The sequence below is a fragment of the Mycteria americana genome, chromosome 24 (genome assembly GCF_035582795.1).
Source record: "Mycteria americana isolate JAX WOST 10 ecotype Jacksonville Zoo and Gardens chromosome 24, USCA_MyAme_1.0, whole genome shotgun sequence".
Taxonomy (NCBI): Eukaryota; Metazoa; Chordata; class Aves; order Ciconiiformes; family Ciconiidae; genus Mycteria; species Mycteria americana.
In genome coordinates, this window is record NC_134388.1 from 2,994,968 (window position 1) to 3,012,016 (window position 17,049).

At 53.9% G+C, this 17,049-nt stretch overlaps 1 protein-coding gene across 2 annotated transcripts in view; it reads left to right on the plus strand.

Annotated features, from left to right (window-relative positions):
* Window positions 1–17,049, plus strand: part of LOC142420550 (fibrillin-2-like) — a 118,882-nt gene that overhangs the window by 88,062 nt on the left and 13,771 nt on the right. For both annotated transcript variants that reach the window (XM_075524607.1, XM_075524608.1), the window contains exons 27-48: window positions 4,123–4,248; window positions 4,571–4,696; window positions 5,068–5,190; window positions 5,502–5,627; window positions 5,770–5,895; window positions 6,344–6,466; window positions 7,233–7,355; window positions 7,732–7,857; window positions 8,290–8,412; window positions 8,846–8,968; window positions 9,593–9,754; window positions 10,276–10,344; window positions 10,645–10,770; window positions 11,085–11,210; window positions 11,713–11,862; window positions 12,243–12,314; window positions 13,403–13,528; window positions 14,006–14,131; window positions 14,654–14,779; window positions 15,018–15,134; window positions 15,968–16,096; window positions 16,741–16,860. In XM_075524607.1, the coding sequence (XP_075380722.1) occupies window positions 4,123–4,248; window positions 4,571–4,696; window positions 5,068–5,190; window positions 5,502–5,627; window positions 5,770–5,895; window positions 6,344–6,466; window positions 7,233–7,355; window positions 7,732–7,857; window positions 8,290–8,412; window positions 8,846–8,968; window positions 9,593–9,754; window positions 10,276–10,344; window positions 10,645–10,770; window positions 11,085–11,210; window positions 11,713–11,862; window positions 12,243–12,314; window positions 13,403–13,528; window positions 14,006–14,131; window positions 14,654–14,779; window positions 15,018–15,134; window positions 15,968–16,096; window positions 16,741–16,860 (2,694 nt within the window). The remainder of the gene's footprint in view (window positions 1–4,122; window positions 4,249–4,570; window positions 4,697–5,067; window positions 5,191–5,501; window positions 5,628–5,769; window positions 5,896–6,343; window positions 6,467–7,232; window positions 7,356–7,731; window positions 7,858–8,289; window positions 8,413–8,845; window positions 8,969–9,592; window positions 9,755–10,275; window positions 10,345–10,644; window positions 10,771–11,084; window positions 11,211–11,712; window positions 11,863–12,242; window positions 12,315–13,402; window positions 13,529–14,005; window positions 14,132–14,653; window positions 14,780–15,017; window positions 15,135–15,967; window positions 16,097–16,740; window positions 16,861–17,049) is intronic.

Below are 17,049 nucleotides of genomic sequence, written 5' to 3' on the forward strand. Positions count from 1 at the left end.
AAGGGAGAGGCCATGTCCCCAGCAAGGCTTGGCTTGAGCCCCAGACCCCTCCAGAGAAGGAGGGCAAAGAGACAGAGCTGTAGCCTCTGCCTCCTGCGTGGATGCTGTGCCTTACATGGGCCAGTAGTCCATCAGTGATGGGCCCCATGCTGTCTCTGCTAGCAGTGCCCCAGGCCCCTGTAGCATGCAGAGCAAGGACAGACCGTGAAAACGTTGCCAGACTTGGGGCCAAAACTGGGAGCCTTCCCTCAGAAACCTCTATTTATGAGGACGTCCTGGACCAGAGACCAGAGCCTGTGCCCGGCACCTGGGCTGGTGGTGCCCCATGAGCTGGGGAAGGAGAATGACAGCCCAGGCCAGCATCAGGGAGGACTCTGGGGATAGTGCCAGGCCCAGGAGAGCATCCTGGGCTCTTCCTGCCATGACATTCATGGCACATCGTTGGTTCTGCACTGCCACCTCCTGGCCACTGTTACCTGAGCTGTGGGAGCCCACAGGGGAGCCCACGCTGGGAGTCCATGGGGCCACCAACCAGCTTTTCTCAAGTCCATTCCCATCCCTTTCCTGCTTGCTATACCCAAAGGGCTTTTCCCTGCAATCCCAGTGCAATGTTGCCTTCCTTTTTTTACATAAGACTAAGGCCTCTTATTTCCTTTTTCATCTTGTACTTGTTCATGTACTTGTACAATGTTCCCTCTTCTTCATTTTGTACTCTTCCTTCACTTGGACCTTCCCTTGCACCACACCTTGGCCACTAACCTTTCCTCTTGTTTCAGCCACCAGCAGCTGGAGCTTGAGCCTGGCATTGCCACTGAGCTGGGACGGGATCCATGCCTGGTATTTTCATTCCTGCTATGTAGGGAGACGGCAACCTTTATACTGGGGATTGGCTAGTACACAGTGGAGCTCTGCCAGGCCAGCAGCTTGAACTCAATGGCTGTGAGCTCCAGTTCTCATGCACACTTGGCTGTTTCCTTTGTGTGATGTCTCATCTCCTTCTACTTCTTTTCAGCCTTGTGTTACCCATCTATTTTTTATTCTGCCACTGATTATTTACATATTCACACTCTAAACATACACCCATCTCCAGACATTATTAATATCATATGTTCAACCCTTGCATTAAGCCATGTATTTTCAAACACCATTGCAGAATGTTTCTCAACTTGTAGATCTTTTTGTGTAGTACCCTGTCCATGCCACCACAGTTATCTTCTTAACCTGGTACATCTACCTGCCCTAAATGCTGTCTCACATACCACATCAGCCGTTTTAATCCAGTTACATTTAACTTGGTCCCTTTTCTAGATAATATATGTTCCTTGCAAGTAGCTGTCAGTTACATCATCATTAGATCACTGCTGAGGTTAGTAGACCTATTATTTCCACTCCTATGTTAGGAGACATATCAAGCTTTGGTCTTTATAGCAGTGCTTGGCCTCCCGCTGTCATTGCATGTCCTACAGCCATGTGCTCCGTTGGCATGAGAGCATGGAGGTACCTCATACCTTGCTCAGGAAGAGGTTCACCATTTGATAACTTGTGTCTCTTCTAGCTCTGAATCTTACTGATTCATCCAGTTTTTCTTGGGCTGCTTTCCACTGAATCTTTTCTAAAATGACTCTCAACCTGGTCTCACTTACATGGGATATCTAATCACCTGTTGCTGTTTCTGCACCTCTCCTTGGGATTTGAATCTGCAGCAATTTCATACCAGCTTCAACCATTAATCAGGCCCCTGTCCAGTTCCCCAAACATTTGAACAGATCAAGTCCTTCATGAGAAGTTCTGGTAGACCATCTGCATTCTTCTACCCCACTCTATTTCCAGTTGCAACTGTAAGGGCTCCCTTTCACCTGCCCATTTAATCGTCCTTTATCCTCAGATAATTCTTTACAGCTCCTCCCATCTGGCCAATGCTTGTTTTTATTCTGTCAGATTCTCATCTGTTTTCAATTTAATAATTCTTGCTTGTAGCTTAAAAAATCCCATCAATGACCTCAGTACCTCAGTTCGCCTCCAACAAGTCAGCCAGACTGTTGCTGTCCTCTAATTCCTGGCATACCATGTTCCTCTTCTCGTCTGTCTAGCCAGACTAACTTGTCTGACTGACCTAGTCTTAATATTCCGCTTTCTGCTTTGGCTTGGACTTTCAAACCACATCAATCTGTGGCATGATTCGATACCATTTGTTTATTTTTCATATTTAATTCTCTGGGTTCTTTAAAATATATCACCGCCCTGCCACTGGCAGGGTTTTCTGTCTTTTCCATATAATTTGTAGTGTGGGTTACCACAGCTCACACTGATCATCTTCCTCCTTCTCCTCCTCCATTTCTGAGATACTGAGAATGTCACAGTCCCCACTGGTGGCCTGCTAACTTTTTTCAGTAATGAGATTTCTGATATCATTATATAAGGATGTTGTGTTTCATTGTTTGTTTTTTTTTTAATGCTCACTATTATCTGCACAATTCCACCTTATCCTTTTTTCTAGGTGACAGGGGATTAAGTCATTTCACCCCAAAGGGTGTTGTGACACTATGACATTTCCCGTGGTCAAGGATTAACTTCTTCCCGCCTGCGTTTGGCAAAAGAACTTGGCTTCAGCCTCATGAGGGAGGAATTCTTGCCAGCCCCTGGCAACAAACAACATCAGCACTGAACCTACATCCTGCAGTTCATTAGGAACAGTCTCCCACCATGGAGAACCGGAGGCACGGGTCCTGTGGGACTGTTTGATAGGGGCCCGTCACCCCCGTTGTCAGATGTATTCCATTTCACTTTAGTTGTAGATAAGCTGAAAATCTCAGCAGAGTGTTTCATTCAAGTAAGGCGAAAGATTCCATTCTTAATTACAAGGTTGGAATCAGAAAAATAAACATATGAGAAGAAAATGGGTTCTTTAAATACATCTGACATCACTCCCTTTGTCTGCTGTCACTAAGGGGTTCTTGGGGGCATTTTTTTGCAGCTCCCTCAGTTCATTTATGCTACACCCAATGGCTTTGTACTCTGAATGCACATTTCTCAGAGTACAGCTGTGGGCAGATGAATCCTCTGAGCAGTTCCAGGGAGGCTTCCCTTTTTTTGCTCTCTTACTGTCAGTGCAGGACATCTTGAGTCAATTCTAGGGGCATGCAAGAATGCAAAATCTCTTGAATCTATTCTGGGACCAAAATAGAGAACCTCATTCTCAGAATCCTGTTTCCAAAGTTAGAGGATCAGATTCATCCAGCACTTGCCCTTCCAAAGCGCATAACTTGCACTGTGAAACACCACAAGTATCACAAAGTACAATACCATAGACGATCACCAAGAGCTTTCTCCAGGGGCCATGGATAATGAATCGATAACAAGGCTTCCCAGTTTTGATACTTGCAGTGCTTCATCTCCTCCTTCTGTTGGTTTTTGTTTCCAACCATCACCAGTGCACCATTCCAGTTGTTTTCCTTGTTTGGGTTTTTTAGTCTGGCATTTATAAACTTTTCTATTGCTCCCCCCCCCCCCCATTTTTAATGGCAGCAGCCTGGTTTCATCTCTGGCTAGATCACATCTCTTCCACAGCAGTTTAATCTATTTCAGGAATTTCTCCAGTTCCTAGTAAATTCAATCCCTTTGTCCATATGTGATTTTTTCAGAAATGTACAGACTATTTCCTAGCCCTGTGTGTGATACTGGAACTACTCTGAAGGCTGTTACCAAGAAAGCCTGTCCGTTATTCTATCAAACAAACTACACATTTTCCGAGGAACTCTCCCTCTGCTGATGGGACTTGTGAAAATGTACTAAGATAGGTGGGATGCGAGCTAGGAACTCTCCTTCTAGTCCTTGCTGGCTAATCTCCACAAAGCTAATCACTTCTTTCCTCCTGATGTTACACTTTACGTTTTACTGAGGTCAAAGCAAGAGTTGCGATTTCCCAGAACGCATACTTCAGCCATAAGTCCACCGGACTCACCCAAGCCCTGGATTTTCTGCCCTGTTAATTTTGTGATGTCCCTCTGTTTTGGGATAGATCTCTGGTGATGGGACTGTGGTGCGTGGCACCAGCACCACCCCATTATCTGGAAAACCCAGCTGAAGGGGACAATCCACCACATTTCATGTCATTCTCTGCAGATATCAACGAGTGTGAGCGGGACCCGCTGCTGTGCCGAGGTGGGATCTGCATGAACACAGATGGCAGCTTTGAATGCATCTGCCCCCCTGGACACGAGCTGACTTCTGAAGGGAACACTTGCATAGGTGAGATGATGGAAAGCTATGCTATGACCAGAGGCTGTTCGTGATAAATGATAGAGACTTGGATTCATGCTGGGCACGTGAATCTCTCCTTCCAACCCCATATGTGGGTAGAACACACTCATCCGGGAGGGACTGAGGTCACTCCCAGGGTTCCATTGCATTTGTGATGTCTGTTGTTCTACCTGCTGTTCACTGACGATGGGGCGATGACAAATTCCGTTTGGAGACAACAGCAGGTGGGGGGTACGCAGGGATGGGTACCAAATGATGCTCAACATGGCATCAGCATGGCTGGCTGTTCAAACTCTTCGTCCCACCGCAGATATCAACGAATGCTCCCTTAGTGACAACCTGTGTCGCAACGGACGCTGCGTCAACGTCATTGGTACCTACCAGTGCGCCTGTGATTCGGGCTTCCAGGCCACGCTGGACAGGCAGGGCTGTGTCGGTGAGTGCTCCCCTTTACCAAATAGCCGTGCCAAGACCCCAGTACGCATCCAGAACCCTCCTGGCCTCATACCTCTTATGATGCTCAGTGGGGTGTCTGAGGGTAAGGCAAGGGGGGAACCTCCTGGCTGAGCTACAGCCAGATTGACGCTACTGGTAAGGGGCTGTCATCAGCTGTGAAACCACTGTGAGCTCCAAGTGGTTAGCAGAGAAGGCAAGAGGTGCTTTCTTCTGGCTGGGGGAGCTTTGTTTCCTCTTCAGCACCTCTCCCACCTTGTCTGTTACTGGCACTGTGTCTGAGCAGCTCTGCTGCGAGGCACGTGTCCCAGCCCATGACCCAAGCAGCTGCCTGACCTCTCCCTTCTCCCCCAGACATTGATGAGTGCACCATAACCAACGGCGGCTGTGACACGCACTGCTCCAACTCGGAGGGCAGCTATGAATGCAGCTGCAGTGAAGGCTACGCATTGATGCCAGACAAGAGATCGTGTGCAGGTGAGCAGCCAGCTTGGCTCTCGTAGGTGCTGCCCCAGGGACCTCTGCGTCCATTGCCAGTCAGCCATAGCGTTGGCTTCAGGGTGAGGGGGTCTCATTTTTAAGTCGCTTCCGGAGAGGTGATTTCCCTGGACAGATGTCTTTGCTTTGCACTGCAATGTCCAGCCCCTCATTACAGGCTCCAGAGTCCTGTAACTATCTGATCTGGAGCAAAGCCCCTCCTGTGACTCCCTCCTCCCCCCTCGTGCTCCCACAATTACCCTTTCGCTGACTCGAACATCTTTACTTTGGCAATGGTCTCCTCTCTCTAGATATTGATGAATGTGAGGATAACCCAGACATCTGTGATGGTGGGCAGTGCACTAACATCCCTGGGGAGTACCGCTGCCTCTGCTTCGACGGCTTCATGGCATCCCTGGACATGAAGACCTGTATTGGTGAGGACAAGGCTGTGCCCTGGGCGCGTGCCAGCACTGCACCACAAGGCTGCTGCTGGACGGAGGAAGGGATACGGAGGGTTGCCCCAGAGTCACGTCATGGTTCTTGTGGTGTTCCAAGCAAGTCCTTTTTCTCCTGCAGATGTGAATGAATGTGATCTCAACCCTAACATCTGCCTGCACGGCGAGTGTGAAAACACGAAGGGCTCCTTCATCTGTCACTGCCAGCTGGGCTACTTTGTCAAGAAGGGAACCACAGGCTGCACAGGTGGGAACTCACCAGGCCTGGAGCTAGGGGTGCTGATGGGAGCCCTCACAAACGCCTCCTGCATCTGCCATGGAGAGAACGCCATCCCTGTCCTGGGGGATGCTGTGGACACCTAGGGATGTGGTTGTGTGCTGGGAGCCCCTCCTGGGCGGGCAGAGAAGGCAGGCAGGCTGCAGGCAGGAATTGACACTTTCCTAGTTTATAGCCGAGCCAGGGGCCTGCCCTTCCTTTTGTCTTCATCTTCCAGGGGTGAGCACAGATCAGCTCTTCAGCTCAAGGGTACCACTCCAGGCAGCCTGTTCCCCAAAGCACCTTGTTCCCATCCCCTGGGGTTCAGACTCCCAGGAGCCGTTGGTACCCAGACCCGTTAGCAGGATTGCACCCGGCTGCCCCCTCCTCTCCTGGAGGAGCTGAGCTGTGTCAGCTCTGATGTCCTTCCTTCCTGCAGACATTGATGAATGTGAGATCGGGGCTCACAACTGCGACATGCACGCCTCCTGCATCAACGTGCCCGGGAGCTTCAAATGCAAGTGTCGCACAGGCTGGCTTGGAGATGGGCTGAAGTGCAATGGTGAGTTCTCATGCCAGGAGAGGATGTTCCTGTGTCCGGGTGCCTTGCGGGCACCTGTGAAGGCTGGGCTGAGCTGGCACCTGCACTTAAAATGCTCTTGAGCCCCAGGAGCCCTGCATGAGGATTTATGGAATTGTGAAAAGATGCGGGTGTGTGACAGAGGGGGACTGTAGGTGTGAGTGTACGGCTGTTGCACTGTCAGGCTCTGCAACCGTGTCTGTGAAGCCATGAATGTGGGAGCGAGGGCATGCATTTGTGGGATGTGGAGTGTGCGGGCAAGGTATTGAGATGCGTGTGGATGAATGTCATTGTCAGATTGGCGATGTGGCTGTGTGGTGATGTGTTGGGGCATGGTGTGGTATGTACGCAGGGAGACACGGGTGTGGGGGGCGTGTAGGGATGTGTTGGGGTGTGTATGGTGTGTGTATATGAGTGCAGGGACTTACTGGCGTGTGTGTGGTGTGTATGAAGGGATGTAAGGGTACGTGTATGGATAGGTGTGTCTGAACTGGGGAGGTACTGGGAATGTGGGTAGCGTGTGTGAAAGTGTCTCACTGCTTTATCACCTGTGTCAGCACTGCCAGGGGAGCGTCTCATGGCCGTAGAGGCTCACAGAGATGTGTTGGAGCCTCATGAGTGCTCCAAGTGCCTGGATGCTGCAGTCTCCTGGGCCGTTTGCGTGCTCCCCCTGGGCCCTACGCTAGCTGCCCAGGCTTAGAGGAAAGGCCAGAGGCAAAACGCTGACAAGGGTGTTCTCCCTGCCCAGATCTGGACGAGTGTGCAACGGAAGAGCACAAGTGCAACCTGAATGCCAACTGCGTCAACACACCGGGCTCCTACCGCTGTGCCTGCCGAGAAGGCTTCAATGGGGATGGCTTCTCCTGCTCAGGTGAGGCCCGTAGACTCAATTGGCAGCAGGAACATGGCTTGGGCATCCTGCTGGGACATGGAGTCACCCCTTCTTAACCACCAGCCTGGCTCAGCACCTGGCTGCCTGTGTCTGGGGTTCCCCAAACCAGATGTCCCCCAAAAGCCACTGCAGCCTGCCCTGCACCACAGCCTGCTCAGATACCTTCAGCAGAGATCCACCTTCTTCTCAGCAGGTGTTTGGGGAGGATCAAGGCAATGAGAAGCATTGCAGCCCCCTCCTCACAACCTCCCAGCAGAGGGGTGGGAAGAAGCTTGTGGGAATTTTCTGGGCAAGCTGAGAGAAGCACCCATCTTCGGGTGGACACCATGTCAGTCTCATGCTTGACTCTCTCTAGATGTGGACGAGTGTGCGGACAATGTGAACCTGTGTGAGAATGGACAGTGTCTCAATGCACCCGGGGGTTACCGCTGTGAGTGTGAGATGGGCTTCAATCCCACTGAGGACAGCAAGGCCTGCCAGGGTAAGTGCCCAGAGTTTTGACTGCTCCAGGAGACCCAGTGTCCACCTCCTTTCTGGCCTTGGTCTCTCCACTGTGCTGTCACCACCTCATCCATTACTAAGCAAGACCCACCATCACCTGGTGGTGCAAGGCTCCTGAGGTGCCAGCTCTTGCACTTCCAGGAGTTGGTCCCCAGCCTGCAGAGAGGCTGGGCTAAGCCAAGGATCCATGCAAGGTGTGGACAATCAGCAAAACAGGGGTGAGGGGAGAGGGCATACACACAGCATGCCTGGTCCTGCTCACCCAGGAGATGGTACCCCATGGCACTAGAAGCATCCTGAGATGGGTTACCCGCAGCTGGGCTGTGGCTCTGCTTAGAGATGGGAGCAGGAGAGGCCTGTCCTGGCCCTCACTCTGCCAGATCCTGAGTACCCAGCTCTCCCTGTTTTGCAGACATTGATGAATGCACCTTCCAGAATATCTGTGTCTTTGGGACCTGCCAGAACCTGCCTGGGATGTTCCGCTGCGCCTGTGATGATGGCTATGAACTGGACAGGAGTGGAGGCAACTGCACAGGTATAGGACTTTCACAGGGCTTTTGGATGAGGATCACTGCTCTGCGATCTGCTGGCGTGAGCTTGCCCCAACCATGACAGGGAGCGGCACTAGCAGCCTAAAGCCAATTAGGTGTCTCTGTGTGATGTGGTGATGTGTCTTTGCTCTTGGCAAGGCCTTGATGCTGCTGGAGGGTGGGCCTTCAGTGGACAGGAGGGAAAGTTTGGTGTGGCTTTGCTCCTTTCTTCTGACTCTGGGCAGGGTGGTGTGAGGTAGGACAAGGCAAGGTCTGATTCTGGAAGGGTTTTGCCTGCCATCACATCAAGAGCCTTAGAAACACCATGGTCATGGGGATACACCCTGAACACACAGTACAGAGCTTAGGGCTGGGGCTGTGGTTTCTGTGGCAGTCTTTGTCTTTTTTTTTTCAGTCTTCATCTTTCCATCCTTTCAGACATCAATGAATGCGCAGACCCTGTGAACTGTATCAACGGCTTGTGTGTCAACACCCCTGGCAGCTACCTGTGCAACTGTCCACAGGACTTCGAGCTGAACCCCACTGGTGTGGGCTGTGTGGGTGAGTGGGGACTTGTGTGGAGAGCACACCTTCCATCCAAGGCCTTGGTGGTCCTCCTTGTTGGTCTCACATAGCTGGAACTGGCCCCTACCAGAGACTGGGGTGGCTGACCACTATCTGCCCTGCCAAATACCTGGCTGTCCATGATGGGCTTAACCCTGCAGCAGCAGAAGAGTACCTACCTCCTCTTAAGCCTGGCCCACCTTGTGTCACCAGTGTGGATGCTCTCCTGGTTGAAGCAATGTTATTCCTGGGCAGCTCTGGAGCTATTCTTAAGTGTTTGTTTCATGAAAGGCCCTGGGTTACTGATAGCATTATTTGGGTCATGCTCCCTAGCCATCCTGAAGACAGGCCACCATGCTATGACCTCTGTATGATATAGCGTGGCTTTTACCAGACAAGCTGGGCACACTTTATTCTTGAAGGGTTCCCAAAGTCATGAGCTGCAAGGACAGTCTGGATGTGGTTTACTACAACACAGGTAGCTGACAGTGTGGACATCTGGGAAAGGACTGGGGCCTTATCCCTCTCCCTGCTTCTTGAGGCAATAGTGCCATTCATTCCTCCTGTGGACACAAGTCTTCACTGGAGAGGCTTTGCTCACCACCTACTGTCTTTGTGCAGATACCCGTGTTGGGAACTGCTTCCTGGACACCCAGGATCGAGGAGATGGGGGGATCTCCTGCAGCGCAGAAATTGGAGTTGGGGTCACTCGGGCATCCTGCTGCTGCTCGCTGGGTCGTGCGTGGGGCAACCCCTGCGAGCTTTGTCCTCCAGCCAACACGAGTGAGTTGGGAAAATGTCTGGGGTGAACTTGGGCATGAGCCGCATGGGCAGCGTAGAGCAGAGAAGAGAGACAGGCCTGCTTCCCTATGGATTCTCAACTCAGGCTGGGGGTCCTGGGTCCGGGATATGCTATCATCACGATGGACCAAGGGAGGCTGAGGGAGAAGGTGGCAGCCCTGTTGTGTCAGTGCAGGGCTAGACAGGTAGACCAGGACAGGGTGAAGGGGGGTGGGGGAGACCAGGCTGGTTGTGCCTGGGGGATCCGGGTTGGGATCCTTCATTCCTAGTCCAGTGGGCTGGGGGAGGGCAGTGGACGTGGAATAACCCCATCCAAGGGTGGGCAGGCAGAGACAGGGCGGCTAAGTTGGCTTGGCACGCGACGGCAGTCAGGCTGCTCCATCTGGACCACTGTCACTGTCCTCATGGCCTATTTCTCCTGGGTTTCTCCTGGTTCTCCCTACCCCTCCTGTTTCATGGGAGCCCGCTCAGCTCAGGATCCCCCTGACTGCCTTTTTCCGCAGCTGAGTACAAGACCTTGTGCCCTGGAGGAGAAGGTTTCCGGCCCAACCCCATCACTGTCATCCTGGAAGGTAAGCCCACCCAGCCCCCACACCCCCTCACCAGGGGCTTGGGTGCTGGGGGAGCCCAGCCCTGTGTGGGCACTGTCTGCCATGGCTCTGGGCTGGCTGGGTGCCCTCCAAGCCCCAACCATCACATAAACAGCAAGTGTGTGCTCTCCTCGGACGTGCTCCAGCCACCTGGCCGAGCCGCTCGGGCACCAGCGGGGGCTGGAGGTGGTGGGATGAAGCCGCCGGGGACCTCGGGGTGAAGGCACTGCCTGGGCTGGTCTGGCAGGCAGTGAACACCTCCCGGCTGCTCTCCCTCCTCAGATATCGACGAGTGCCAGGAGCTGCCGGGCCTCTGCCAGGGCGGCAACTGCGTGAACACTTTTGGCAGCTTCCAGTGTGAGTGTCCCCTTGGCTACTACCTCAACGAGGACACACGCATCTGTGAAGGTAGCTGCACCATGGTGCCTGTGCTTGTCCGTGTGTCTGGCGTGTATGGCACACACGTGTGTGCATGCATGTGCGTGCAACAAAGTTGCGCGTGTGTCTGGGCTGCCCTAGGAGCAGTTGGCAGAATCCTTTCCACTTTCTTTTCCAGACTTCCCATCCTCATCACAAACCCTGTCCCCTTTCCCAGTGCCAGGCCAGCCTGGTCCCTGTGCCAGGCCCACCTATACCTTGTGCCAAGCCTACCCCCAACCCCATGCCAGCCCCTTCTCTGCCTGTGCCCAGTGCTTTGACCTCCAATCTCCTTTATTCGGCAGATATTGATGAGTGCTCTGCTCACATTGGGATCTGCGGCCCTGGGACCTGCTACAACACCCTCGGCAACTACACCTGCGTGTGCCCCCCTGAGTACATGCAAGTCAACGGAGGAAATAACTGCATGGGTACGGCATGGTCTGAACCTGCGGGAAGGGGTCTGGCAGTGCCCTGCCTGTGCGTGACCCCTGGGTTGTGCTGTGGGCAGCACCGTGTGGGCAACGTGGCTGAGCGGACGGAACAGGAGTGCTGGGAGCGAGGGCTGGGACTCGGGACGCCCGAGTTCACCAGTGCCTCACCGCATCCCTGCCCCTACGCCGCGCACATTGGCCGTGCCGGAGGGGCTGACGCTCGCCCTGCCAGCAGTTATAGGGAGAGCGGCTGGCACGGGGAGGTGAAAGACCCAGCAGAGCATTGCCACTGCTTGCTACGGGGCAGGACCCAACGCTCTCACTGGAGCAGGGCTTCAGCCCATCACTGCAGCCACTTTGCTGGGCTCCCTCTGTGTCACCCGCAGTCCCTGAGCACCAGGACGGGACAGGGTAGCATATCCCCAGCCACGAGTGCCCTGGGGCTGGCAGCACGCGTTCCTGGGGCTGGCACAAGATGCTGTCTGGGCTGCCTTTGCAGACATGAGGAAGAGCGTGTGCTATCGCAACTACAACGACACGTGTGAGAACGAGCTCTCCTTCAACATGACCAAGAAGATGTGCTGCTGCTCCTACAACATTGGCAAGGCCTGGAACAAGCCATGCGAGCCCTGCCCCACGCCAGCCAGCCGTAAGTCAATCTTCCTGGAAGGGCATCTTGATATTGTGGCTGCCCCCTCACTTTTCCGGCGATCCCATGCACTTTGAGGCACAGGCACTAACAAAATAGAGGGGGGAGAAAGGAGAGCGTCGCGTCTGGCAGGTAGTGCCTGTGGGTGAGCGCTGTGGGGACATGCATTGCGCTGGAAGGACACAGGGGACTGGGACAGTATCTGCGGAGAGGAGATGATGTACGGGCTACGTGGGCAGGCAGTGGGTCTGGGCTGCGCGGACAGGCTGGGCGTGGGTGCAGGCAGGCTCCAGCCATAGCTGGCCCTTGTCCCCCTTGTCCCTCGCTGCACGCCGCTCTGCCTGCCGGGCATGGCCATGACCTCGGTGTTCCCCTTCCAGCCGAGTACCAGATCCTGTGTGGGAACCAGGCCCCCGGGTTTATCATCGACATCCACACAGGAAAGCCGATCGGTGAGTAGAGTCCCCATGCCCTGCAGAGCCAGGTCTGCTCTCTGCCCCTCTGCTTTCTTCCCACGGTGCTTGTGAGCTTGTTCCCTTCCCCTCTCTTAGTAAATTAAGCCCTGAGCTGAGGAGAGACAAGGAAAAGAGGTGGCAGACATGGCTGCAAGCAGCTGGCCAAGCCTTCAAGCCTATGTCCTGAGTGGCTGGGCTGCTCGGACCTCCCCGCATTTGCGATTCTGCCTTGGTTTCTGTCCCACCTGGAGAAACAGGTGGCCAGTGACCAAAGACAGAAGCCAGTGGCCAAGTAGATCCAGACCCATGATAGCCCTGGCGCTCACACTGCCAGCAGCACCAGCCCTACAGCAGCAGGGCACCGCTGAGAGCCAAGGTTTCAGGTTTGTGTTTTGGTAGATGGAAAGCCACAGGAGCTCTTGAAAGTCCTGGGATTTGTGGGCTGTCTACAGATGTTTTGCAGTCTTGAAAGATGAGAGCCAAACAGCAGTTTGAGAGCCAAACAGCTTAGTTAACCATTGCTTCACCTGGTTGGCAGTGCCAGCCAGGGGACTGAAGAGGAGGGAGATGAGCTCATCTTCTCCCAGGAAGAAAGTGCAACAGAGGGTGTCAGTGCAGGGCTGGCGGGGATTGTGCTGGGCACGGTGACAGAGTCAGGGACCTGGAGCCACCTCAGTATTTCAGTGACCCCCTGGACTTCCCATTTTCAGCTTGGTCCCAGAGCCTGAGCGAGTGTCCATGTTACTGCAGAGCCACACTCAGAGAAAACGAGGTGGATGTCCTGGGCAGGATCCCTCCCAACATCTGCTGTGCAGATGGGATTGCTCTACCAGCAATCCCATGGCTCCTATGACCTGGAGTCTTGTGTGGCTCTGTTGTGTACCCGGACCTCTGCAGAGCAGCCCTAGCCTGGTGTGATCTGCAGGATCCGGTATCAATCCTCCAAGAGTTGCTCCACTGTTCGTCTGGTGGCCCTTTCCTGCTAGTCTTTTTAGAATGAACAAGGGCAGCAGTCTCCCAGCTACGGGGGATACTTTCCTCCCTGCTGCCTTTCTGGGATGCTGAGAGATGATGTCTGTGTGCAGATATTGATGAGTGCAGTGAGATTCCTGCTATCTGCACGAACGGCGTCTGCATCAATCAGATCGGCAGCTTCAGGTGCGAGTGTCCCATTGGATTCAGCTACAACAACATCCTGCTCATCTGCGAAGGTAACGGGGCAGCCAGGGCAACGCTGCCGAGGGTGCCCGGGAGGGTGGGGGTTCTCAGCGTGGCACTAGCATCTTCCCAGCTCATGGGGCACCAGGGTGAGGGCTGTCAGCAGACATGGACAGTCTCCACATGTTTGCAGCTGCCTTGAAATTATCATCATTTTCTGCATCAATGGTTAGACAAAATTTGCTGATTTTCATTCATGTTCCTGTCTGGTTTTCCCCTCCTCTGTTTTTTGGGGTTTTTTTTATGAAAAGTTTGCACATGTGACTGTTTAAAGGTTTTGAGTTGTAACTAAAATTCATTATTTTATTGCAAAACAATAGAAAAAGGTTGAAAATTGATCCTGGTTGGAGCAATCAAGGGTTAAAATTCAGTTGACTCCACTGAGCCACTCCAGCCCTACCAGGACGATGGTGCCTGGTGAGCCCTTGGCACTCTGCACAGTCAAGGTTTGCATTGCTCTCCTCCCACAGACATCGATGAATGCAGCAGTGGGGAGAACCTCTGCCAGCGCAACGCCGACTGCATCAACATCCCGGGCAGTTACAGGTGCGAATGCTCAACTGGATACAAGCTGTCGCCTAGCGGAGCCTGCGTGGGTAAGATGGGAGCTCTTTGCTACCTATTCCAGAGACACGTGTGCGAGGCGCTGACACCCCTGCCTAGGCTCTTCAGATGGTTTTGCAGACCACCACGTGTGGACCCAAGGAAGGACAGGATGAAGGACACACCAGTCCCGTGGATGGGTTCCTGGTCTTTTGTCAAGCCTGGGGACTGTGACCTGGCTGTGCTGCGATTATGGCATAGCCGTGCTTTTGGAACAGTTCCCAGGGATTGTGGGCTCCTGAGGGATGAGAAAAGGTCACTGTGAAGTGCAGCTTTAGTCTGGCAGCTCAGGCCATTTTCTCCAATTAAATTTAATTTTTTTAGAGATGGCAGTACATAAATCTTGTTCTCTGTGAAGCCACCTCTCAGAAAACCAAGACCCCGTTCTGCTGGGCTGCTGCTCACAGACACAGCTTCCCACCAGCAGGCAGGGCTCTGCAGAAGGCCAGTGCCTCGGCTTTTCCCCATTTGGTCCATCCCTTCTGCTCACTAGTGCCCACTTTGCTTTGTTTTAGGTCGCAACGAATGCCAGGAGATCCCCAACGTCTGCAGCCACGGGGACTGCGTTGACACTGAGGGCAGCTACGTCTGCATCTGCCACAACGGCTTCAAGGCCACGGGGGAGCAGACCATGTGCATGGGTCAGTGTGACTGCCACAGCCCTGCCGCATGAATCAGATATCCGGATGGACGTGAGCTCTCTCCAGCACCTGCTGGGTAGTGCCAAGGACAGCCAAGGGCCACTGTGTCCTCTTGGTCCCAGGCTGTCCCTGCAAGCCACAGGGGTGTTGTGCAGCTGCCTGGACCCTGTCTGTACACCCAAGACGGTGGCTCTCCGCTCACTCAGCCCCTGAATCAGCTGTGACCTTCTCTCTGCAGATATTGATGAGTGTGACCGACAGCCCTGTGGAAACGGGACCTGCAAGAACACAGTTGGCTCCTACAACTGCCTCTGCTTCCCTGGCTTTGAGCTAACACACAATAACGACTGCATGGGTGAGTTGCATGAAATCCTGATGTCGTGATTTAACCCCAGCTGGCAACCAAGCCCCACCCAGCCGCTCGCTCACTCCCCCCTGGTGGGATGGGGGAGAGAATCGGAAGGGTAAAAGTGAGAAAACTCGTGGGCTGAGATAAAGACAGTTTAATAGGGAAAGCAAAAGCCACGCACACAAGCAAAGCAAAACAAGGAATTCCTTCACTCCTTCCCATGGGCAGGCAGGTGTTCAGCCATCTCCAGGAAAGCAGGGCTCCAGCACGCGTAATGGTTACTTGGGAAGACAAACGCCATCACTCCAAATGTCCCCCCCTTCCTCCTTCTTCCCCAGCTTTATACGCTGAGCATGACGCCGTATGGTGTGGGATGTCCCTTTGGGCAGCTGGGGTCGGCTGTCCCAGCCGTGTCCCCTCCCAACTCCTTGTGCACCCCCAGCCTCCTCGCTGGTGGGGTGGGGTGAGAAGAGAAAAGGCCTTGACTGTGTGTAAGCACTGCTCAGCAGTGACGAAAACATCCCTGGGTGATCAATGCTGTTTCCAGCACAAATCCCAAACACAGCCCCATCCTAGCTACTGTGGAAAAAATTAACTCTATCCCAGGCAAAACCAGCACAGCTGACCGCATGGATAGCTGACTGGGGTCAACGTGGCAACGGCTGTGGGGCATGGGGTGTCACACAGTGGCATACAGGGGGTCAGCTCGGGGTGTCACCTGGCAGCGGCTGTAGGGGTAGTTGTATGTGTCAGAGGCGTAGGGCTGGTTAAGGTGGCACACTGACACTCACATGCTGTGCATATCTCTTCCCGTTGTGCTTATCATTTCCCTCCCACAGACATTGATGAGTGTTCATCCCTGGTGGGGCAGGTGTGTCGAAACGGCCAGTGCATCAACAGCATCGGCTCCTTCCAGTGCCTGTGCCAAGAGGGGTATGACCGGACCCCTGACGGGAAGAACTGTGTAGGTGAGTGTCTGGGCAGCAGGCTGGCCCTTCTCAGTGGGGTGAGCGGTATGTTGGCACGGCTGGCACCGTGCAGTGCTATGAGATGTGGTCCCCAAGCTGGTCCCATCAGAGGCAACCGAGCAGTGGACTCTCCAGAACCGCTCACAAGGCCCCAAGTCCTCTGGAGCCAAAGCCTGGTCATTTGACTGCCCATGGAAAGCTGGACTGGGCCCCTCTATGCCTGCATCTCCCTTCCAGCAATGCAGGGAACAGTCAAGCCAGTCCCCTTCCATGTGCTGAGACCTGCAGGCAGCAAGGAGAAATGTTGTCTTGTCCATGCCCCTAAAGCATGCGGAGTTGTACCAGGGAGGCCTTGGGAACTACCCTGCAGGCAGCGGCTGTGGGGGCAGACAGGCACATTGTGCTCTGGTTACTTGTGTCCACCACTCTGCCTCCTGCAGCACCAGGTTCTGCAGGGCTGAGTCCGTGTTCCCAGGGTACACAAGGCAGAGCATCCTGGAAAATGTCTTATCTGCTTCCCTTGCATCTTCTGGGCAAAGCAGGGTGCAGCTGCAGGAAGGGCCTGGGTGCAGTAAAGTACCCTGCACCCAGGTCCTCCGAGCTGAGCACGGACACCATCACTGGTTATTTCCCCTCCTCTGCAGACATCAACGAGTGCGTGAGCCTGCCTGGGACCTGCTCCCCGGGCACCTGCCAGAACCTGGAGGGCTCCTTCCGCTGTATCTGCCCCCCTGGGTACGAGGTGCAGAACGACAACTGCATCGGTAATGTTGGCTGTCTGCCTCCTCCATTTCCCGCACAGCATGTGGTCGCCTTGGACTATTCTCAGAACAACCATATTCTTCCTGAGTGGGCTGGGGCATGCGTCACCACCCCCAAATATCTTCTTGAAAGCAATTGGACACAGAGCAAGGCAAGGCCTGCTCCCATGACAGAGGAGGCTCGGTGGTTTT